The sequence below is a fragment of the Plasmodium malariae genome, assembly GCF_900090045.1.
Source record: "Plasmodium malariae genome assembly, chromosome: 14".
Taxonomy (NCBI): Eukaryota; Apicomplexa; class Aconoidasida; order Haemosporida; family Plasmodiidae; genus Plasmodium; species Plasmodium malariae.
The window spans coordinates 3014261-3040797 of record NC_041788.1 but is presented as its reverse complement, the minus strand read 5'-3'; the positions used below and the strand labels follow the sequence as shown (position 1 = coordinate 3040797).

The following is a 26537-nucleotide window of genomic DNA, read 5'->3' as shown; positions in this document are numbered from 1 at the left end:
GCCACATTTGTTCACAGTGACTCAATCTTGCCATATGAAGTATTAGCAATTTGTCTTTTTTTTTTTTTTCTCCCTTTCTATAAATTAAAAAATTTTCATTTTTATATACGTATAATGTTTGTGGAACTCATTTTAAAGATTTTTAAAATGTTTTACTTATTTCTTTTTTAGTAACCATAATATGCATATTAAACATGCATTATAAATGGCGCATTTGTTTTTTGTTTTTTTTCATGATTATATAAGGTGCAAAAATATAGTACGCATTTTTTGTACGAATTGATTTTGCTTAATTTCTGATATTATTTTTTTAAACTGAAAAAAAATAAACATTTATAGTTGCTACATTTGATTAGCACAGACGAATATAAATCTTGTCCATGGGTAGGTTTCACCACTAGTAATTTAAAACAAAAAGCGATCGAAAAAAAGTTGTGCAGATGATTCTGCATATATATTGTATATGTATGTATATATGCATATATTTATATATACATTCACACGCAGCGCTCACGCGGTTTTGCGCTTTATAAAAACGAGACTGAAAAATAAGGTGAAAAGCGCTTTTACAATATTTAAACTTTAAAACGCTTAAAAACATTTTTTAGAGTATATAAAATGTGCATCTGATGCCATCCGGATTTTCATGAAGATACAAAAAAAAGGAAAAAATAAAATATAATATATTAAATAAAACTGTGCAACATTAAATAAAATTCGGTAACAATAAATAAAATTGAACAAATTGAACATACTGAAAATAATGAACATGTTGAACAAATTTAACATGTTGAATATAATGAATAAGTTTAACATAAATAAACAAATTTAAAAAAAACATCCAAATACAAAAAGTAAATATTGCAAAAAGGCTTTTTTAAAAAGTATCTTTCCAGCTATTCATGGGGTATATGTGCGTGCACATAATATTCACACATAGATAAACGCCCATACATACATGTATATATATATATATATATACACGCATGGAAATTCACTCCAGGAATAATGATCTGCGATTTGCGCTAAAATAACATCTTTAACCTCGTAAATCCCAAATTCGCGAGCATACAAATATGTTCCCGCTGGTTTAAACCATTCCATTCATTTAAAACGTAAAAAGTAGTGCTGCCCTGACTAACAAATTTTCAACTGTAAGAGCTGCAATTTCTCCCTTAGTATATTTTTTGATTTAAGAACTGATTGGAAAATATTATCGCAATCTATTTTTGAGAAATGAAAACTCGTGATCATACTGTCTAGTTCTACGTCCGTATCATGATCAGTTGACTTCAATTTTAATAGAGTTAAAATATGAAAATACAAACTATTAGATGGGTCTGTGAAAAATAGTATTTCACTTATAATAAAGAGAACACTTTTAAATAAATTAATATAAATGAACAAGGTACTTTGAACATATGCCATATTATTTATATTAATTATTTTTTCAATATTATCATGTTGTAAGCTTTTATCTTTTTGAACAATTTGATTAAAGTTATATTCCTTTATTTGATATTTTAAGGATACAATAGTTTTAGTTTTTGTATTTATTTCTTCATTTAAATTTTGTATTTCCTCTCTAAGATTGTTAATAAATGCTTTTAAATTTTCATCTTTGTAATTTTCGATACTTTGTAAATTATTATATTCGTTTTCATCAACGTCAATTTTATTTATTAAAATATTTTCTCTTTCTTTATAATAATTACAACTATCCTTTAACATTTTATTTTGCATTTGAAAAAATTCCAAGTCTAATGTTATTTCATAATTCTCTTTGATTGAATCATTTAACTGTTTTCTTATTTCATTTATAGTATTTATAAGCTCTTCTTTATTTTCTTCTTCTGTTTGTAGTATTTCCTTAAAATTTTCATTTTCTTTTTTTAAATGTACACATAAATTTTTATAATATAAATTATTTGTTTCCTCTTTACTGAATTCATTTACTAATTCATCATGTGTAGATTTATAAAAGTCAAGAGTTGAGCTTATATTTTTAATATCATTCTTATATGTATTAACCTCATTTTTTAATTTACTTATTTCATCATTCAAAATGGTAATCTCCATTTTATATTTTTCATTTACTTTTTTTAATTCTAATATTTTATTAAAATTTTCTGAATTTTCTTCTACATACATATCAACACATTCGTTAACTGTTTTATCTTGTGCGTCTAATTTTTTCTGTTTTTCTTCTAATTCTTTTTCTAATATATTTAATCTGCTCTCACATAACATTAAATTACGTTTAGTACCTTGAATATTTCTTAGTTCATCTTTTAAAAATTCACACTTTTCTACTAAATCGGTATTTTCATTTTTCAGTGTTTCTATTTTTTTCTCTGCACTTTTTAACTTATCATTTAATACATCCATTTTTAAATTCATTTCTTCAAGTTTCACCTCATTTTCATCATAAAAATTAAAAGGTTCTTGGTTAGTATATTCAGAGAACCTTTTTCTTCTACTCTGTTCAAAAAAATCACTGTTTTTAGAAATATCCTCTTGTCCTTTTTCCGGAACATTATTTTCATTGTTTTCATTCATATCAACAAATGAACACCTATCGTGAAAGCTTTTTCTTTTAATAAAACTTCTAAGAGTAGGAGATAAGTTCACATTATTTATATCAAATAAATTATTCTCATCAATATTATTGCAAAGTAGTTTTATCTGATCTTTTAAAAATTTAATATACTGTTGATTTTTTTCTAACATATCATTTTTATCTTCAATATTTTGTTGATGTTTGATAATAATGTAATTCTTATTTGTTATTTCTTTGTTTAACTCTTCTATATATTTGTTCAAATTCCATATCTCTTCATTTTTTTTAATTAATTCTTCATTCTTTTTGCTCATCTCTTCAATGTGCATCATCTTCTCCTGTTCGATGTTAACTACTTCTCCTTGTACTTCTGTGACTTGGTCCCTTTTATTGTGATTCTTATTACGATGGTCATTATCGTTGTCATGAGTTTTTCTATTACTACCACAGCTGTTACTTCTACTTCTACTTGTACTTCTATTACTGTTATTATTATACAACATGCTTCTATGACAGTTTATAATATCCATTATTTCTTCATCTTCGTTTTCAAATATGGTCACTATTTTTTCCCGTATGTCTAGTATATTAAAGTCTTTGTTAAAACATATATCTATGATCTGAATGCACTTGATTTTATATCTATTCGTTCTTTCCATTATCTTTTCCTTTTCTATGATAGCATCATTTAGCTCTATTTCCCTCTTATTAAGTGCTACGTCATTACTATTTACTATTTCCTCCAGTTCCTGCTTCTTTTCTTTTAATATATTAAAATTGTTTTTAAAAATTTCTAACTCTTCTTTCAGAATGTTGTTGTCATTTTCTAACTTGCTAATTATGATCATCAACTCATTTTTATTTATCTCTTCACATGACCCCGTTGCATAATTTCCGCTATAATCCCTATTGTTTCCAACTCCGTTTTTATTTCTGCTCCTACTTCTGCTTCTACATCTACTTCTGCTCCTGCTTCTGCTTCTGCTTCTACTTCTGCTCCTTCCCGTTCTACCTGTTTTCTTTTCTTTCCTCTTTTTTTTGCTACTTCCCTTTTCCACTGCGCCATATCCTTCCTCCGCATCTTCCTCGCTCATGTTCGCTTTGTTCATATCCTCAATTTTTTTAATTAATACATCATTGAACTCCTTTAACTCGTTTATTACCTGATTTTTGGATTCAAAATTGTTTTCAAGGTTCTGTATAATTTGCATTTTATCATGAACTTCATTCTTAAGGTACACATTCTCCTCGGTTAACTCCTTTAACATAATCTTATTTTTTATATTTTCATTATTTAATTCATTTAAATTTTGCGCTGCTTGATCAAGAGACGTATTTAAATAAGTGAGATCCGTTTTTAGAAACTCGTTCATTTTCTCTGCCTTGGTTGTGTTCTCATTTTTTTCCATTAATTGATCCTGCATGTTTTTTAATTCATATTCATTATTTTGTATAATTACAATCTTATCATTATATTCATCACTTAATTTCTTGTACAGTATTCTTAGTTCTTCTTTTTCTGCTAGTAACCTATCATTGTGTTTGGTCTCTTTCGATAATAGTTCATTAAGCTTTTCCGTTTCTTCTATATTTTTTAAAAAATCATTAGACAATGAATTCAATTTTTTTTTTAAAGTTTTCATATTTTTTTTTAATTCACCTTTTTCCTTATTTGATATGTTATTTATCTTTTTAATTTCATTTATAACATTGTTTATAATATTATTTATAATACTGTTATAGCTATACTCAAGAATATTTAATTTTTTATATACGGTACTCAGTTCTTCTCTTTCACACAAATTATGTATTTCAATGCATATACTTTCAAAATTGTTGAAATCTTCCTCTATAACCTTTAATACATAATCTAAATTATCAGCTAATTCTTCATTCTCTTTTTGAAAAGAATGTGCGTTTTCACTCAAATATAACGCATTATTCGAATTCTGATTGTTATCCTTTTTACCTGAATCCTTCTTTTTTATTAAACTTAATTTTAAGTTCTCCTTCGTGTTAGATGCACTTTTTTTTATTACATCTACTAGATGCTGTTTTATTAAACTAATTTGTTTAAAGAATGGATTGTCCATAAGAATTCTTTTTATTATTTTTTTATATATGAGTGAATCATTTAGTATATGCAATATGTTCTCATACGTGTAATTATTTTCACTTATATATTCGTTTAACTGTACCAAAAATTGTAGGTTATCTTCAAATATATGTATTTTAGATGAAATATGATCAATTATAGATTTATATTCATTTAGAAGTTCTTCCTTCTTTATAATCTCGTCCTCATTATGAACTATTTTTTCCTTTAACGCTTCTATAACCCTATTTTTCTCATTTAATGCATGCATATACTTTTCATCTTCATTTGTACCCGTTTCAATATTGTCACTATTAACGGTATTGCTCAAATCGTTCCTACTTTGCATATTTACATTATTATCTTCTTGTATATCCTTCTGTAACTCTAATTTTCTTTTCATCTTTTTAGATAGCATGTTATAAATCTGCTCACATTCCATTACTTTTGACTCATACACTATTTTAAGTTCATTATATTTTCCTTCATCTTCTCTTAACCTTTTTTCATGTAGTTTCTTTTCTTCATTTACATCCTCTATATTTGCTAACAAGATGTCTATATCAGATTTCATGTCACTATTTACCTTTTGCAATTCTATATTTATATTGTACAAATCTTCATTTTTTTTTTTTAGATTTAGAATTAATTCATGAGCGTCATCTAAGTCCTCTTTTAATTTTTTAATATCCTCCCCGTCGTCTATAATTTTTTCTATAGATTTTCTAGTAATATTTAGCTTCTCCCTGTTGACGTCTTTTATTTCCTTTTCAAGATTAGTTATTACACAATTTAAATGGTCCATTTTCTTTTCATAATCATTTATTTTTTCTTCCAGTACATTCTTGCTATTATTTATCATGCTTATTTCATGCGCCGATTCAATTAATTTTTGTTGTAACTCTAATATTTGATTGTTTTTTTCATTTATTTGCTCTTCTGATTTTCTGAGGGATTTCAAAATGTGAGAATCATCACTTTTGTATCTTTCTAGTTCTTTTTCTATTTTACTTCTATTCATCTGTTCGGAGTGTAGTATCTCCTTGAGTCCTTCCAGTTCTTCCTCCATTTTTCCTTTATTCATCTGTTCCATGTGTAGTAGTTCCTTTAGTCCTTCCACTTTCTCATCCATTTTTCCTCTACTCATCTGATCCGCGTGTAGTAGCTCCTTGAGTCCTTCCAGTTCTTCCTCCATTTTTCCTCTACTCATCTGTTCTGATTGTAGTATCTCTTTTAACTTTTCTAACTCAACTTTGTATAATTCTTTTTCTTTTTTTTCAATTTCTGATGTCTTCTTGTATATTTCTATATCCTTTTCACGATTCACTAAATCATTTTTCAAATTTTTAATTTTCCTTTTAAATTCCATAAAATATGTGGTATATTCAAGTGAGTCTAAATTTAAGGTATCATTTTCATTTTCTATATTATAGTTATATTCTTCGATTATTCTTAAGGAGGCAGAGTTGCTCATGTTGTTACTAGGTGATTTGTTTAACAAGACATCCCTATCCTTATTATTTCCACTAGTGCTGTTGTTATTATCACCATTGTTGATATCTAGCAATTCTATGATGTCATGATCTTTCAGTTTTTCGTATATTTTTTTTAGCTTGGTTTCCTTAATTTTTATATCATTCTGTGCGCTGTACAACTTTTCGAATTTAATCATTAGATCGTTTTTTAACTCTTCCACATGGATCCTTTCATTATTTAATTCTTCCCTTTTCATCATTAACTCGTTTGTTTTACTTATTAAATCTTCTTTATTTTTGAGGAATTCACTTTCTCTACTGATAAGATCTTCTTTGTTTTTCATAAGTTCATTTTCCTTGTTCATAAAATTTTCATTCTTGATTAATAATTCATTTTCCTTATATTTTACATTTTTTTCTCTAATATCTACTTCATCTAACTTATCATTTATATATGTTATTTCTTCTCTTTTTTTATCAAGCTGGTTTACTAAGTTTTTCAGTTCGTTAGTATATGATTCCTTTTCATCCTGTAATATGTCTAATTCATGTTTCCTCTCCTGTGCTTCCCTCTCATACAAGTTTTTCTCTATAACCATTTGATTTAATTTTTCTTCTAAGTTAAAAATTTCATCTTTTATCTTTATCAGATTGTCATTATTCATTTCGTGCCTTTTCTTTAGTTCTACTTTGATATAGTACTGATGCACTTTTATCATAATATCCTTTATAAACAGCAAATATTTTGTCTTCGTTTTGTCATATAATTCTTTTACGAATTCATCAATATTAGTTCCATCCGATTCAATATAGGTAATAATTATATGTTGAACAATGATAATGTCTTCTTCTAAAAGCTGCATATCTCTTTTCCTCTGATCAATATTTTTCTCAAGATCTGATATATACAAAAGTTTGTCTTTTATATCTGCTTTAAGTATGATTATTTCCTTGTCCATTTCTTTTATAGCTAATTCTATTAGGGCATATTTTTTATCTTTTTTTTCATTTTCTTCTTCTAATCCTTTTATGTAATATTTTAAATTATTAGCTTCTTCCTTATAATATTCAATTTTTTTCTCGCTATCAAATTTTAGTTGATTATAACTCGCACATGAATTTTTTAAGTCTATTCTTAGTTCATTTAATTTTTTATAATGTAAATCACTTTGTATTTGATTCTTTCTTTTTAATTCATCCAGTTCGTTTTCATAGTGATCCATTTCGTTCTTTTTTACTATACTTTTTTCCTTTTCAAATGTAGTACTACTCCTTTTGATACCATGATCTATTACATTTTCATATTTATTCTTTTCGTTTAATAGATCAACATAGTTATCTATTTTATTTCTCAGGTTAACAATTTCATTTTCTTTTTCCTCTAATGTACTATTTATTAAATTCTTTTCTTCCTTTGAATCATTTAAGAGATTATTTAACGTATTTATTTCATTATTTAGATTAGCTATTTGTAGTTCCAATTCACTGATATATTTTGTATTACTAGATTTTTCACTTTTCAGAAAATGTACTTCTTTACCTAATTCCTCCACTACTTGCAATTTCTCACTAATTATATCCTCTTTTAATTGCAATTCTTCATTTAGTGTATTTTTTACATTCTCTGCTTTTTCTTTTAATTGACTATTTACTAACTCTAACTTTTTAATAATATGTTCTTTATCATTAATTTCTATATCTTTTAATTTTTCTATTTTATCCTTTTCATTTTTCAAAATTTCCAATTTCCCTTTAGTTTCTTCTAATGTATTTATCGATATATTATACTCGTTTAGTAGTTCTTCATATCCGTTCCTTATTTTTATAATCATTTCATCATTTTGCAAGTCATGCACATTGCTAGTAGCTTTAGTCTCTTCAAAAGATTCATTCAATTTCTTTTTCAAATCTTTTTTTCTTCTTAATTCTTCTTCATATATATTTTTTAAATTATTAACTATTTCTTCTTTATTATTCAAGTGCATGTTCATATTGTTAACCACAATTTCGTACTTCTTTATCTCCTCTTCTTTTTGCTTTAGTTTATTAATTAGTTCGTTTGTCGACTTAGTAACTTCATTGTTATACTCCTCCTTCAAAATGTTATTAATATCTCTTCTGATTAATTTGATATATGTTTCGAGACTGTCATTTTTTAGTAAATCTCTATTTAAAACTTCTATAGAATTTATGTGCTTAGTCAGTATCACTAAGTCATCTGGTGATAGGAGAAAATTATTATGTTTATTATTTATGTTCCCATCCTTTCCTATTCTATTTTGTGCATTATGTGATGTTACATCTATATTCATGTAATCCTTTCGACTTATATCATCATTCTGTTTTATTCGACTACTACAGTTTAGATCGAACAAATTTAATTCTATTTTCTTCTCTTTTATGAAATCTTTTAGTGAGTTGTATTCATCCCATAGACTGTTATACTTTTCTGTTAGTTCATTATTTTGTTTTAAAAATTTTTCACAATTATTTTCTAAGTCGCTATTTTTTTTTTCAATTATTGAAAGGATATCCTCATATTCCCTAATAATATCATTATCATTTGGAGAAAAGCTAATTCTCTTGTTAACTGTTTCATCCTTCTCTAATTTGTTAATATTGTGTAATAATGATTGTTCATTTTCGTGTTCTTTATTATTAATTATAGCTATTTTTTCATTTAATTCATTTTTTAAACTGGTTATTTCAGTGTCCATCTTTGCTATAACACCTTTTAGTGTATCATTCTCAGATATCAAATTGTTACTCTCCAACAGCAACTTGGAATTTTTTTGCCTTACTTCCTTGTGTTCGTCTAATAAGGTACAAATTTTATTCAAATTAGAATTATTACTATTATTATGTTGATTACTATTAATATTATTACTATCATTCCTATTACTACTGCTACCCCTCGGGTTACTTCTTATATTTCTCCCTTCTCTACTCTTCAGTATGCCACTGTCATCCGTGTCTCTACAGTTAAGCAACTTTTCTATTCTTGCTTCGTTCTCTTCATACATTCTATGTTGCTCATTCTTAATATTTAATTCTTCTAACAGACTGCTGTTTTTACTAATCTCCTGCTCAAGTTCTTTTAACAATTTTTCATGAATCCTTTGGAACTTTTCAACATTGGCTGAGTTTTCATTTAATATTTCATTTATTTTTGTTTTTAGTTTTATCTCTTCTTCTTGATAATTCTTATTCTGTTTTGAATAATTAAATATTTCTTTATTTAATTCCTCAATCATATTCTTTTGATTAACTGCTAATAAGCATTTTTTACTATAATCTTCCTTTAACTTTATAATGTATTTATAAAATTTTCTTAATTCTATCCTACTAATAATAATGTCATTCTCATTATTTTTATCACCGTACGCTGTGAAGAAATTTACGATTATCTTCGAACTCACACTACTACTAGTATCATCATCCGCTGAGTAGTTACTAGGCGTATTCTTATAATTATCAAAATTGGTGAAACTTCCCAGATGATCAGAATTCGCAAAATTGTCATGAATAACCATTAAATTGTTTGACTTTATTTTTCTCAGTTCCGATTTAAAATATGCATAGTTAAAATTATTTTCACTAAATATGTCTATGAAACCTTTAATCCTGTCGTTCAAGTAGTACAAATAATTTTTTGCTCTCTTATTGCACTCTTCAAAATGAGAACGTTTGTTCAGAATAATATTATATTCATCAATTTTATTTTTAAGATTATAAATTTCTAATTTTAAGTTTTCGTTTTTTTCTTTTTCTAATTTGTTCATATTAATTAATTCCTGCTTATTGGGAGAATTTTCTATTTCTAGCATTTTATCACAAGGACTACCTTCGTCCGTCTTGCTTTTACTTCTGGAGTTGTCCTTTTGCAAAGATGATATTATTTTGATTAACTCTTTATTATCATTGAAAACATTTGCGTTCAGGTATTCTAATTCACTAATTTTTGCTTTAAGTAAATCATTTTCAATTCTTAAATCGTTCATTTCGTTTTTTAAATTATTCAAAATAATGCTTTTCTCACTGTTGTTATCCTTTATTTTTGCTGCTTTATTATGCTTATTATCACAATTATTATTATTACTATTATTAGTAGCAGTAGTAGTATAATTTTTTATTTTATTTATTTTTTTTTTTTCTTCTTCTCCATCCTTTTCATCAAAATAATGTAACTGTTCAATGTCTTTCCTACGATCATCATTATAATCACATAAACTAATATGCCTCATTTCTAGAAAATTTTCCCTTTCCTTTATTTCCTTCTCCCTTAATTGACACGACTCAGTCAAATAATCATCGCTAGCTTGCTTCTTCGCCTTAATATTCTCATATAGGGATGAGGATGGAAGGTTATTAAATTCTTCAGACAATTTTAAATATTTCATATATAGATCAAATTTTTCTTTATCCAAATCTACTAATTTTATGTTGTATTCTTCATTTTCCTTAACCAGATTGTTTACATCTTCAATTAAGGATTTATTCTTTTCACTTAATTTCTGATTATTCTTTCGAAGATCACTTATTTCTTTATGTAGTGAAGATTCAACTTTTAATTTCTCATCATGCACTCTTTTCAATTCATCATATTTATTTAATAACGTTTCCTTTTCATTTAAAATATCCGTTATAATATCATCATAATTTTTTAATTTTGTAATTAGTGCACTCTCTTCCTTCTTTTCCAATTCTGATTTTCCTTGCTTCTCCTTTTCAAAAATGTCGTACAAATCATTATACTTATTTTCAAAAGCACCATATTTGTTTTTTAAATTTTGCGCATATGTTTGCAGTTCTTCTTTTTCGATAATATGTTCCTTTATGTCGTCGTTTAATTTTTTTATTATTTCTTCATATTCATTTATCTTAGACTCTTTTTTAAATATATCATCAGTTAAGGCTAAAAATTCGTTTTCCAATTTTAAGCACTTCGCATATTCTGTTTCCACACGTTCTTCATCTTCTTTTCTCTTGTTCATTAAGTATTCTATGTGTTCATTTTTTTTTTCTAATTGTTTTTCTATTTTATAGAATTCTTCATCACATTCCTTTTGTTTATCAATAATAGTAATTATTTCTTTTTGTAAGCTATCAATTATGTCTTCATAATTTACAGTTTTCTTTTTTAAATATTCATTTTTATTTCTATATATATTTAATTCGTTCGATATTGCGTCTATTTGAAATTTAAGATATTTATTTTCAGCTACAAATCCATATTCATTGTGTGTTGCATTGCCCTTTTCGAAAAGCTCATTCTTTTTCTTCAATTCGTTTACGCAATTTTCCATATTCATTAAGTTATTTACTTGTTCGTTTAGATATTTATTTTCTTGTATTAACTTTTCATTTTCATATTTTAAAATTAATAAATGTTTTCTTTCTATCGTATCATTTTTATGACTACAACTTCGGATATCTCTACTTAGTTCTTTATAATTCACAGAAATGCTGTTACTGTCGAAAATGCTGCCTTCAGAATTGTAGTCTTCAAAATTTTCCACATTATATTTGTTATACTCCTCATTTTTATTCCTATTTGAACTGCTTGCATTATTGCGTTCCTCATTTTCCCTTAGTTTTTTTTTCAAATCATTTATTAGATCCTTGTCTTCTTTTAATTTTTCCTTAAAATCATTATATTTCTTTTCAGCGTTTTCTAACTTGGATTCAAATACCCTTTTTTTAAATATTAGTTGCCTTATACATTTAAGAAAATCATTTATATAATTGAAAATTTCATTGGTGTCATTTGGTTTTATATTACCTATATCGCTGTTCATCGAACTGTGAAGACTGCTCAGGTTTAGAGAACGGATAAGCATTCCGTTCTCCTCATCATCAGTCTCGTTTTCCTTGTCAATGTTCATTTTTATGTCTGTCCGCGCATCCTCCTGCATATGCACCTCCTTCCTATCATTGTTGTATTTATCCTTTGCGTTTAGTTCCTTTTCTAAGTACTTTTTGTAGTAAATGATGTGGGAGCATATTTTATAATAAACATTTAAGGTCCTGTTATATTCATTAATTATAACGCTTTTTTCATACTCCTTATTTTTGTTTTCCGTCTTTTTCATATCTAAATCATTTAACAACTCAGATTTCTCTTCAACTTCATGTTTAAAGAAATCTATTTGTTTTTCAAGAATTTCATTTTTAACCATTAACTTATTTTTAACATCCGTCAATTCATATAATTCGATGGATAATTCTTTGCATTCATCACTTCTAAGTGCAAGTAATTCATTTACTGCATACAATTCTGAACTAAGTTGATTTGTGTCTTTTTCAAGACTTTTAATTTTTTCATTATACGCAATAATTTCATTATTCATCTTTCTGATAATATCATCTCTCCTTTCTATTATTCTTTCCATTTCTACATATCTTCTGTTATCTATGGATGATTTGTCTTTTAATTTTCTTAGCTCTTGTTTAATTGCATCGTTCTCCTCCTTCAAAAATAGACTATATTTTTTTAATTCTACGATTCCGTTCACATTGTTTACATTACTGTTATAATTATTGTTATTACTAATATTGTTGCTAACAAATTTGCTACTTCCTCTGTTGTTGTTATTAAAAATGCACATGCCTGAACTGATTAGGTCATCCAAATCTACATCCTCATTGGCTTTTATTCCTAAGTCCTCTTCGGTAAATATTTTGTATTCTAATTGCGTCTTTTCCATTTCGTTAATTTTAATATCACCAAAAACAGCTTTTCTCAAATTGTTTTCTAATTCTTCTATTATATTATCTTTATTTTTTTTAATATCATTTAAGATGAAAATTTCCTGATTTAATTGCTCTTTTTCATCCTTAAGTTTTAACAACATGGAATCGTGTTCAAGAATTTTGGTTTCGCGCAATTTAATATCTTCGTTTAATGCTAGTATATTTTTTTCCTTTTCTTCATTAACAAGCTTTTCTTTTTTTAAATCAATACATAATTTTTCATTATCTTTTATTAACTCATCAATTTTACCTTCTAATTCTTGAACTAAAATTTTCATGCTAGTATTTTTATCTAACAACACTTTATATTCTAACATTTGCAATTCTAAATCGGATACCATTTTTAATTGATTTTTCACAGAATTTTGAATTTCTTTATTTTTTATTTTCAAATTATCAATTTCGTCTATGTATTTATTTTGCTCTAATTGATAATTCAATTTCAAAGTATTAATTTCTTCCTCCTTTTTAATAGCATATTGATGTGCTTCCTTTATTTCGTTTATAAAATTTTTTTCATTTTCTTTTAATATATCATTAAATCTTTTTTCCTCCTCTAGAATTTCTCTTAATTTTTCCATTTCATTTTCGTATGTATATTTTTCCTGCTTAAGAATATCAATGGTTTTCTTCAATTTAATTATTTCTTCATCCAAATTATGCATGACGTTTTTTATATTGTATATATCCTCTTTTAAACAATCATTTTCTTTTGCTAAAAAGTCAATTTGTTTTTCTTGATCATTTTCAATTTCTGTTAATCTTTCTTTCAGATGAATTTTCGAATTTTCCACATTTTTCAATTCGTTACTCAAAAAATTACATTTCATTTGTATTTCATTAAATTCTAGATTTTTTTCATCTAATTGTTTCATTAGTATATTAATTTCATTATTCTTTTTCTTTACATCCTCTGAAAGAGTTAAGCAATCTTCTACTCTTTCATCTCTTTCAGTTAGAATATTTTTGATATTATTTTCGTATTGTTCGTAGAGCTGATTATATTCATTCATTTTAACTTTTAATTTATTTTCTAACTCATTAATTCTAGCTACCATTTCGTTTCTTTCTTCTTCAAATTTTAAATTAAACTCACTTAATGCATCTACCGTTTTTACAATATCCTCTACCGTTTCTGAAAACTTGTCTTTTTCATTTAGTTGAAAGTGTAGAATATTTTTCTTGTAATCAGAATCATTAAATTCAAATGTTTCATACAACTCATTAAATTTTTTAATCTCATTCATTTCAAAACTTTCACATAATTCTATAAACATTTTGTTAAACCCCTGAACCCTTTGTTTTAAATTTTTATAAAAATATTCTTTCTTTTTATACAATTCGTTTATATTGTACAAGAAGTAGTCTCTATTTAAAATTTGATCTTTCAGCATATCTGCGTTAATCTGCTTATCACGTAATTCTTTCTGCAATTTGGTAGTCACCTCACTCATATTATTTAAATCATCATGGGCTTCTTTTAAATTAGTTTCATATTTATACGTAGCTGATTTTAAATAAAACATTTCATTTTCTGTATTTTTCTGAATCAATTCTAATTCTTCAATTTTGGATAATCTTAATTTTAGCTCAGTTTGTATACTTTCGAATTTTTTCTTATAAAGATCAATGTCTTCCTTATATTTTAAATTTAAATTATCTAATGCGATATTGTCCTTAGTTAAAATATCATTTTTCTCTCTTTCTTCATTATATTTAAATTCCATTTTCTTTAAATGTTCATCAAATTCTTTTATTTTATTTTCTTTTTTCTTCATATATTCTACCAGCTCATTACATTCATTAAATATATCTTGCGTTTTCTGTTCATGCATTTTTATTTCATCTTGTGTTTCACTATATTTTTCAAACAATAAATTATAACTCTTTTCAATACTTCCTAATTTCTCTGTTCTTTCCCTTATCTCGGTAATTAACGAATCGTGTTCATTTAGCAAATTCTCATATTTCATATTAGTACAATTTAATTCCTTCTCATTATCTATTAGTTTCCTTTGCATCATTAATGTTTCTTTTATTTTTGATTCGTATTTTCTTTTTATATAATTAAGATTATTTATCATCTTTCCAGATTGAAACATGGAAAAGTCACTTATTTTTTCTTTTTTTTCCTTCTGATTTTCCTGTATTATTACTCTTGAATCCGTACTGTTAGGTATAGAATAAAACGTTTCCAAACCTTTTACATTTCTTTCCTGATCTGTTAATACAATTAAGTTTACATTTTCTTTCTCATTTAAATAAGACAGAGTTCCACTCAACTGTCTGTATGCCTTTTTGTATTTTTTCACGTTTATTTTGAAATGACTATTTATGGAAAATCTGTGCATTTTTATTTTCATGTACACAATTTTCATCTTCATTTTCTTTTCCTTTTTGGTAATTCTATAATTTTCACTAGAACTACGTTTTAAATGTTCCTCCTTTTCTAATGATTTGAATACTTTTGTTGATCTACTATTAAAACTATTCTTTCCATCTATACTTGTGTTGTTATGGCTTTTCCTCGACTTAGCAACAGAGGACACCATTAATTGTGTGTTTGTCTTTCCACTGTCTGACAATAAATCTTCTTTTGAATTATTTTCAGAGGAAGAAGAAATAAAAAACGAATTATTAATATCATTTTTCTTATTTTCCCTATCAATTCTTTTTATATTTATAACTAAATCTTTTACTGTACACATTATTTTGTTGAATGTTCTTTTGAGTTCTTTTCCTTTTCTTTTTTTTTGTCTTAATAATAATTTATATTTTAATTTTTCTTTTTTTTCATATTCTAAACAAAACAAAGACTTCTCTGCATCCGATTTCGCATACATTAATTCATTCTTAATTCTGACATTTTCATTTGTTATCATCTGTAATTTATCAAATATTTCTTCATTTTCCTTAATTAACAGTATATTTTCATCAGTCAATTTATCTATTCTGAACATCAAATCACTCTTTTCTTCAGAAGCATTTTTTTTAGATTGCATAAATTTGAAAATTCCATTATATCGGTTATCTTGTTCTCTTGTATTTTCATATTCAGGGGTTCTTTCGTTTCTATCTTCATTTTGTATAGATGATTTTTCATTTACATATAACAGGTCATCCACAACGAGACCCCCTTTATTAGGAAGTAACTCCCCCTTATCACTTATATTATGGTTAATAACATTATTACTGATAACATTGCTGCAGTTATTCGTGTTATTATTATTTAATTCGCTGTTCAGAAATACGGTTCCTTTTGTTAGATGATCATTTTCTATTTGCAATTCGTTCAATTTTTCCATAATTTTTATATTTTCATATTCCATTTTAACCTTCTCTTCTTTTAACCTCTCGTTGTATTCATGAAAAATAGCTATTTCAGCTTCCTTCTTTTGTAATTGTTCGCTTAATTCATTTACCTTTTGTTGGTAATATTTTATATTATCATTAAAATTTTGAATCCTGAATTCAGATAATTCTAATATTACTTGGTTATCCTTATTTTTTTTTTCTGATTGATTTAACTTTTCCGTTAGTTCATCTATTATGTAATTCTTTTCTTTAATTTCTATTTCTAGGTTAGAACAAATATCTTTCAGATCAAAACATAAGTCTTTAATTTTTTTTGATTCACCATCTGTGTGCTCACCTTTCTTATTATTGAATAGTTCTTCATTTAACTTATCAATAGTTTTGACTAATTTTAAATTTCTACTTTCTAATTCTATAATTTTAATATCTTTATCTTTAATATCGTTTTTAATTAATTTCATGTGGTCAACATCTAACGTTATAGTATTTCTTTTACCTATTGTGTTAGTACTACTCCCATTTGTTTCACTCGCGTTTATAGTAGTATTATCGTTAGCACAGTCCTCATTATAATCCTTATTTATCTGACTGACAAGGACCACTAAATTTGCATTTTTTTCTTCAAGATCTTTTACCAGTTGCTCTAAATTTATATATTCGTTACTTAGTGTGCAATACTTTTCGTAAGAATTTTCTATATATGTGATATAATTGTCAATGTATTTTGTTAATATTTCTTTATCTTTATTCTGAATAGATATATGACTTTTTAAATTATGTATTTCTTTTTTTTGACTAAAAATAATTTTATCGTATTTTTCATTTAGTAAACAATTTTCATTCTTTTCATGTAAAAATTTATTGTAAAGATCATCATACTCCGCATTTAGTAATATGAACTTTTTTTCTTGTTTATGTAAATCTATTTGATAGGTCAAATTAATTTTACTAATACAATCTTTTAGGTAAAGCGTGTACATTTCATCTGCAACGAATTTTTTTAAAAAATGTGTATTTTCCTTTTCTAAAGAATAAATGAGCTTATCTCTTTCGAGCAAGCTTTTATGGTCATATACAACTATTTTATATAATACATTGTACAAAATAGACATTTTCATAAGGTGCTTTTTACATAAAGATTCATCTAGATTATTTTCTGCATTAAAAATATTTTGCATTATAAAACTGTTTTCATTATTTTTATAATAATCCACTTCTTCTTTTAAAAAATATATTTTCTTTTCTATATCTTTGTTCGTTTTTTTTATATGTTCATACTTTTTATTTAAAATCTTTAATTCGTCATTCTTGTTCTCTAATTCTATTTGTAGTAATTGTACTTCCTCTTTAAAATTATCATTAATTGCTTCATTACTGTTGTTTGTCCCATTACTATTTATGGTTATATTCTTCCTTTCCTTTATAACCTTTTCTAAGGCTTTTATTTTAATTTCCTTTTCTTGATTTATTTCCGTTTCTTGCTTATAAAGCTTCTCAATAATTTCAGCCTTTTTTAATTCCTCTTCCTTAAACAGAAGTTCATCTTTTAAACAATTTAGCATAACCACATTTTTATCCAATTCTTCTTGTAGTCTTTTTATATCATTCAATGATTCCTCTTTATAAGTATTGTACTTAATTTGAATTTTGTTTTTTTCATCCAATAACTCATTTAAAAGAGAAGCATTTTTTAAAGAAAGTAAATTTAACTTTTCAGTATCTTCATTATATTTCTTTTTCAATTCACTATTTTCTATTAAAGCATTTTTTAATTCCGTTTTCAGTTTAACTACTTCATCTACAATATTATGCTCCATAATTTTTTCATTTTTTATGCTACTCCCTTTATTATGTTCTACTATTCCATTATTTGTATTTTGCTTCTTTATATCTTCACTTAGACTTTTATGAATATTATTTACTTTATTTGTCTTATTTATCTTACTTTTTTCTATGTTATTCGTGGAATAATTATTCATATTTTCAAAACTTTTACATGTATTTCTCTGCTTCTCCTTTTTCTTTTAGTAATTTATAACCAAAAAGAAAAAAAAAAAAAAAATTTAATCACATTAACAATGTAAAAGTGGTTACGTATTATATTTATTTTCATCTACATATGCTGGTATATATGCGTAAAAAAATGCATATGTACGTATTATTTTATACGTATGTATGCATATATATATATATATACAAAAAAGGAAAGGTATACGAAGCATTACATCATTGGCGTAAGCTTAAAACACATACATTTTTAACATACGAATTGCCCTAAACTATGTTCACATATTTTTAATTATATATACATATACATATATATATATATAATATATGTATATGCTTATGCATAATTTTACAAACTCTAACACGCCTGAACGCACATTATAAGAATGCTACATTTTTTGTATGTATTCTTTCGTACAAATATTCCTCACAAAATTGGAAAATTACTATTATATCAAAACAAAAAAATTTTACAATTATGCATATATATATTTGTTCGTATTTTTACACATTAAATTTTTAAATACAATGTACAATGTTTTTAAAAAGTTTAATATAGTGCATATTACGCAAAATATGAGGATTTATTTTGTGTATTTTTTGGAAAATACATCTGAAAATACGCATTTATATACATGCATATATATACGTACATATATATATATATATATATTATATATATATATATATATATATATATATATACACATATGTACATTTTTACATATGCACATAAGACTTGAAATTAACAATTTTGCTAGTTCGAAAAAGTATTATCTCCATATGAGAATAAAAAGTCAAAAAAGTATAATTTTCACATATTTTAAAACTATTTTTTAAAAAATATTTATTTAAATAATTTTGCTGTTTATAATTTTATATTGAATATCTAATTTTTTTTTTTTTTTTGAGAAAAAATAGAAAATATATGGACTTAATTTTGTTAAAATGTTCATTAAGTATTTTCCGAATTGTACATATATTTATGCGTTTTTACTTTTTTTTATTATACTAATATATATGAGAAAAATAAAATTATTTTAGTGCCATTATGTTAAAAATGTAAATTAAATAGTGGACATTGTACACGTGCAAACGTATGTTTACATATGTACATACATATATACATAATACGTATTTACATAGGTGTATGCATACGTATATAGCATGCGTATATTAATCCGTTCCATTTTAAAATAAAGTACCTTTACATATAATATGCACATTATACTTAAATTATGGCTATATTATTTGACAAAAATGAATGAACATGTTACATCATATTTATTGAAATCGTTTATTTGTTGAAAAAGTCGTTTTTCGCATATTCTCCAGTGGAAAAAAATATTCTATTTAAAATATGTTTCAGTCATTGGACCGCACTGTATCAAAAGAAATAATATTACTGTATTATGTCCAACGCATACATTTTTCCTATGCATCCATATATATATATATATATATATTTTTTTTTTAATTTATATTTTTAAAAATTGTCTCATTTTTTTGAAAAATGTTAAATATTCCCATGTAAGCTTATACACATGTATATATACAAATATATATATGTTTTTACATATATGTATACTAACTATATTGATCTATAACTTGAAAAAGTGTTCTCCATGATCTATATATTTTATATAAATACACACGCGAATTACACTTTATTTCAAATTCCGTTGAACACTAAAACTGGAAAATGCACTTCAGATATTTTCAAGTTTTTGTGGGGTAAATATTTGCATATTTGAAAACTTGGAATAAATATTATTGTCGTCGCAATTTTGGGAAGATATGGAAAAGTATTTTTTCGTATTAAAAAAATATTATGAATTTTTTTTTTTTTGGACCCTTTCAATTTTATGCCTTATGATAGTTACTTCAGACAGATGGAGTTAAAAAGTTGAATAATCATGTACGTAAATTAGAATATATATACCTTTGAAATATTTTGTATTATATAAAATAGAAACTGTATGCTAAATACGTACAAAAGATAATACGGATACATATTAGCAACAAACAATTAAGTTCAATATATCAAATTTTTTATCAAATGATTTGAAAAAGATTAAATGGACAAATGAATTTTCTTTTTTTTATTTTCCCATATATATATGATAAACAAAAAATAAAAAATTTGTTGCAAAGAACAGTATACAATTTTTTTTGTCTTGCCTTTATTCTGTAGGAACATTAAACAAGGATTCTTTGCTATATACTTAAAAATAAATATATACTGAATTAACTTTTTTCACTATTGAAATATGAAGAAAACAAGGGTCAATGACTCGTTAGTATGTTGTATAACTTGTTTAAAAAAAGAAAAATATATTGACACTTAAAAGCTTTACATAAGTATGTATATTAAGGATATCTTTAAAAGATAAAGTATAAAAAAATGAAAAACACGTAAAAATAAATAAAAAGAATAATTCGTAAAATGCGCTGTGCTTAGTTTAATAAAATTATTCACACATACATATATATATGGTATATATACATATGTGTAAATTTACACTTATGTATATAATTATACGCATAAATCAATTTTTAATGTATTAAACCTAACGCACACATTTTGCTTGTAGAGCATTATGTGAATACATTAAGCTTAATAAAAAAAAAAAACTATCTGCATTTTTTACAGACCTGAGAAGAAACAAAAAAAAAAAAAATATAATAAAAAATACACCATTAGCAATTGAACAGCTACGCGGATAACCAGTTGAAGATAACTACCTTTCGCACATTAATAACTGTTAAAAATATCGAACAGAAATAATTTACTTAAATTGTGTTCAAAAATGTTAAATTTTTTCATTTCTCCAACATTTTTTATGTTCGATGTATCCACTACTTCATTAAAGTTATTATAAGATATTTTTTTTGTTTTTACAAAATCAAAATTTTCATTATTATTTTTCTCTTCTGGAAAATTATTCTTAAAAAATTCGTTAATATTTTTTACTATATTGTTATTATGGCTATTGCCGTTTGATGGTTTATTTGTATATCCGTCTTTGTCTACCTTCCTTGGTGCTAATATGTTGCTACTATTTTCAGGTTTTTCATTATTCATCCTTTTATCAGCTTCATAATATTTATGTTCATTTATTATTTTTATAATTTTTTTATTTTTGCTATTCGATCCCTTAGAATATTTTTTTATTATCCGTTTAATGCTATTTTTTGCATTCGTCTTTATGATTTCTATTTTGTTACTATCAACATCATCAGTAGTGACTTTACGTTCATCATTCCTTCTTTCGCTATTCTCCTTATTTTTGTATTGGTCATCTACATTTATATTTGCGGATTCATTAACCGTATTTAACTGATCATTCTTTCTTTCTATAGATGCTTCATTTTTTTCCTCCCAACTCCTTTTTTTTTTTTTCTCTTCTTCATATGCACCAGTATTATCCATTTTCCTGAATTGTTCAGGTGATTCTATCCGGCTCCAGCCATTGTTCTCATTATGATGTGATAAATCCTTTTTATCATTATCAATATAACCATTGTTCTGTGTATCGTTTTTTGTATCTTTATTTAAAAGATGTATTTTATCTGAATAATCCCTTGAATTAGTTGGGTCGATAATATTTTTTATTTCCTCTCCTGATAAGGTTTCTTTGTCTAATAACGCAAAAGCTAGATTATCCAATTCTTTTCTATGTCTTCTTAAAATTTCTTCTGACAAGCTTTTCCCCTTTTCAACTAATGTTTTTACTTCTACTTCAATAATAGAAACAGTTTGAGCTGATAATCTATTTGAAGAATAACCATCTCCCATTCTTTTTTTATAATTTAGCGGTCCTAATTTTTCAGACATCCCCCACTCGGTTACCATTTTGTAAGCAATTTCAGTTGCTCTTGAGATATCACTAGATGCACCACTACTTGTTTCGGATTTTCCAAAAACAATTTCTTCTGCTGTTCGTCCACCCATGCAGACAGCTAGTTTTGCTTCCATTTGACTTTTAAAATAATTATGTCTATCATCAACTGGTATTTGTTCTACATATCCAAGAGCATTCCCCCTTGAAATGATAGTAGCTTTATGAATAGGATCCGTTTTAGGTTGAAGAAAGTAAGCAACAATTGCATGACCAGCCTCATGATAAGCAGTAATTCTTCTCTGGTGTTCTGATTGTCTTAATGATTTTCTTTCAGGACCCATTGAAACTTTATCCCTAGCTTCAAACAATTCGTTTATTGTAACTAGGCTTTTTTTATTTCTTGTAGCTAATATGGTAGCTTCATTCACTACATTCTCTAAATCAGCTCCAGAAAAACCAGGAGTTAATCTAGCTATTTTTTCAATATCTTCTGCTTTTAAATTACTTTTTATTTTTTTTACATAAATCTCAAGAATTCTTTTTCTACCATTTACATCTGGTAATGGAACGTACACAATCCTATCAAATCTACCTGGTCTAAGTAAAGCACTATCTAAAGTATCAATTCTATTTGTTGCACCTATTACCATAATATGTATAGTATTACTAAATCCATCCATTTCAACTAATAATTGATTTAATGTTTGATCATGTTCTCTTTGACCTGCACCATTTACTGATCCTGAACTTCTCTTTCCCCCTATAGCGTCAATTTCATCAATAAAAACAATCGATGGAGCTACTGATCTTGCGTGCGCAAATAATTGTCTTATTCTTTTTGCTCCTTGTCCTACATATATTTCTATAAATTCAGGCCCAGATGTATATATATATGGCACATTGGCTTCTGTTGCAACAGCTCTTGCTAACATAGTTTTTCCTGACCCTGGTGGTCCAACTAGCAATACACCTTTAGGCATTCGTGCTCCCATATCTTGATATCTTTCCCTATTTTTTATAAAATCAACTACTTCTAATAGTTCTAATTTTGATTCGTCTATTCCTGCAATTTCTTCAAATCTTATGGGTCTAAAATGAGGAGATGTATTTTTTTGTGACTGATCTTTAATTGATATTTTGTTGTTATCATTTTTTTTATTTTTATCATTTCCATAAGATTTTAATGATGCTGACGTGTTACTTGTTGTAAAATTTGAATTATTAAAATTATCTTTATAAAATAATTTATACGTTATTATAGTCATAAAAAAGGGCCATATAGCAAAACCAAAGCATATGCCTAGAAAAAATATGATACAGTAATTCCATTTTTTATTTCTCTTTTTATTAAAAAATTTATCATAATATTTGTGCTTCTTTTCATTACTGTATTTTTTCGTTTTCCTGTTATTCACGCATTCTTCTTCGTCATTTTGTAATAAATTAGAATCTTCTTTTTCACAATTTTTGTCTGATCCTGTTGATACAAAGCTTTCATTTTCATATTTTGAACTCATAATTTGCCTTCCAATCTTTTTTATATACTGTATCTTTTAAACAAGCGTTTGTTTTTTTGCCAAAGCAGCCAGAAATTGCTGTGCGTATATGTGTACACATATAAACGTATTTGCGAGCATGCGGGCATGTAAGTGTAATGTAAATGTAATATAAATGTAAATCTATATAAATCTATATAAACCTATATAAATCTATATAAATCTACATAAATCTATATAAATCTATATAAATCTATATAAATCTATATAAATATATACAAATATATATAAATACATATAAATACATATAAATATATATAAATATATATAAATATATATAAATATATATAAATATATACAAATATGTTTACAAATATATATATATGTATACATGCATGTATATGTGTGTGCGTGTACGACATAAATGGGGCTTCTTCAAATCTTTACAACTTCACACTGAAAGTATACTGTTCTTTAAAATGTAAGTATATTCGAAATGTAAATGAACTATCACACGTAAAAGTCGCTAATTTGTATTAGCTTCACGCTACAAATCGTATCTACTGGGTAACATGTATGCATACACCGATGCAAATTATCGCAGTGATAATACTTTATAAGTTAAATAAAACAACAGGTACACAAAACAAGTACAATATATGCTCAACATATAAACGAAATGAAAAAGAATGGAGAAAGTTTATGAAATAATCATAAAACAGTGAATTTTTTTTTTGTAAAAAGTATAAAAATGAATTTATACATTTGTTATAAAACACTGAAGAATTTCAAAAATTCTTATAACTACTGAATTAATTTATAAAAAGAGAAAACCTTTATTTGTCAACTTAATACAAAATAAAAATGCAATTTTTTATGTTTTATGAAACATGTTTTCTTTTTTTTCTCTCTTTTTTCTTTTTTTTTTTTTTTTTTTTCTTTTTTCTTTTTTCTTTTTTTTTTTCTTTTTTCTTTTTTTTCTTTTTTTGCATACAATATCTTTTGCCACTTGAAAAAATAATTATATGAAGATTTAATATTCGTATTGTTATATATCAAGAATTCTTATAATTATTCTCTTTTTTTTTTTTTTTTCATTTTACACAGTTTTGGTATAGTTATCTACACTATAAATGAATGCATATAAATATATATGCACCTACATATATTCGTATATATATTTAACTCCCCTTCTTAAATGCTAAAGTAAACACAAATATATGTTTTTCTCACACGGAATATGAATTGAAAGAATATATATAAAAAAATGAATAAAACAATAGGGGGGAAATGCATGTTAAGGATAAAGCGGTATTATTTTATACCTCTTGATATAAACTACTACTGAAATATATTTATATTTAATGGTTTTTTTTTTTTTTTTTTTTTTACCCCTATTTATCTATACAACTGTAATAATATGTAACCCTTAAAATAAAGCATTTATTGCGTATTATTATTTTAGCCCTATATCTAGTCTGCTTTTATACTTGTAATTTTTTTTTTTTTTTTTAATTTTCCTCTGCTACCTCGTTTACACTAATAGAATATTTTATACATTTACCTATTTAGTTGCTATATGCAATCTTTTATCATTTTTTTTTTTTTCAGCGTTCTCCTGCGCACAGAATATTTTTCATATTACTTTTTAAAGCTATGCTTTTTTCGTTTTTACGAAAGTTGAAATATTTAATATCAAGCAACAAATAATATATATATATGTATATATATGCATATATGCATCTTAGTTAACGTATTTATGTATATGCCGCCCCTTTTTCCGAAGGCGAACAAAGGTCACTTATTCACTTCAATTTGTAATAGTTCTACACTATGATAACTGCTCGTGCTTATGAATAGGGCAACTAACTGCATATTTCAAATAGTTATATATTTAGCGAATATCCTTTAGTGAGATTACTTTAAGCATATGAGCTCTTTTTTTTTTTTCTTTCCTCTATTCTGAATAGAGAGCATATTTATGCACATTGTTTACGAGTATTTTTTTTTTTTTTTTTTTTTTTTTTTCTACATGTAAAATGCTTTTTTCTAGTATAATATGAATAAGTATAATTTTTTTACGAAAGTAAGATTCTTTTCCTCACTGACTAAGATTAACAATGTTAAAGACTACCAAGATAAGATAATTGAATGCATAGAGAAAGTAAAGATAGAAAATCCACTGGTGCATTGTATAACTAATAGAGTAACTACAGAAAAGATAGCAAATAGTTTGCTAGCATTTGGTGCGTCTCCTGCTATGATAGACAACCCAAAAGAAGTAGATGAGTTTTCACAAATAGCCTCTTGTACGTACTTTAACTTAGGTTTACACACAAGTCAAGTAGATAATATAAACGTATTAGAAAAATTAAGGAAAGAAAAGATGAAGGAAAATTTTATTTTAATAATCGATCCAATAGCCGTTGGTGCAACACAGTACAGAACGAATATCATCAATGAGGTTATTACCAAATGCAAACCAAATGTCATTAAAGGAAATATTGCTGAAATATTTTACTTAGACAAAGGAGAATTTTTTGGAAAAGGAGTAGATAGTAACAATAATACAACGTATAACGAATTAGAAATAATTAATAGTGCAAGAAATGTAGCTTTAAAATATAATTGTACTGTTGTTGTTACATCCAAATCTGATATAATTGTTAGTTCATGTTCAAAATATATAACTAAAATTAATTGTGATTTAAAAATTCTGACAAAAATTACCGGTTCAGGTTGTTCAGTTGGTGCTCTTTGTGCTGCTGCAACTTCTGTTTTACCTAATAATCCATTCATAGCATGTACAACAGCAACCCTAATTTATAAACTAGCCTCTTTTAAAGCATACAAGAAAGAAACTAACCCTGGTTCGTTGAGTTGTAAAATTATAGATGATATTTATTTTTATTCGAATAATCCGCATTTTTTAAATTTTCAAATAATGGATATTTATAAGGAAACTTAAATTTATCTAACATTTTTCTTTTT

At 25.5% G+C, this 26537-nt stretch overlaps 3 protein-coding genes across 3 annotated transcripts; 1 reads left to right on the top strand and 2 right to left on the bottom strand.

Moving 5' to 3' along the window:
- Positions 1-1137: 1137 nt before the first annotated feature.
- PmUG01_14074000 (conserved Plasmodium protein, unknown function) lies at positions 1138-18177 on the bottom strand (the record flags this gene model as incomplete). Its single annotated transcript, XM_029008333.1, has 1 exon — positions 1138-18177. The coding sequence occupies one exon, from the start codon at positions 18175-18177 to the stop codon at positions 1138-1140; it is 17040 nt and encodes a 5679-aa protein (XP_028864633.1).
- Positions 18178-20960: 2783 nt separating this feature from the next.
- FTSH1 (ATP-dependent zinc metalloprotease FTSH 1, putative) lies at positions 20961-23567 on the bottom strand (the record flags this gene model as incomplete). Its single annotated transcript, XM_029008331.1, has 1 exon — positions 20961-23567. One exon carries the CDS (start codon positions 23565-23567, stop codon positions 20961-20963), a length of 2607 nt encoding a protein of 868 aa, XP_028864632.1.
- A 2038-nt stretch (positions 23568-25605) lies between these two features.
- PmUG01_14073800 (hydroxyethylthiazole kinase, putative) lies at positions 25606-26514 on the top strand (the record flags this gene model as incomplete). The annotated part of the gene is made up of 1 exon (XM_029008330.1): positions 25606-26514. The coding sequence occupies one exon, from the start codon at positions 25606-25608 to the stop codon at positions 26512-26514; it is 909 nt and encodes a 302-aa protein (XP_028864631.1).
- Between the last annotated feature and the right edge of the window lie 23 nt (positions 26515-26537).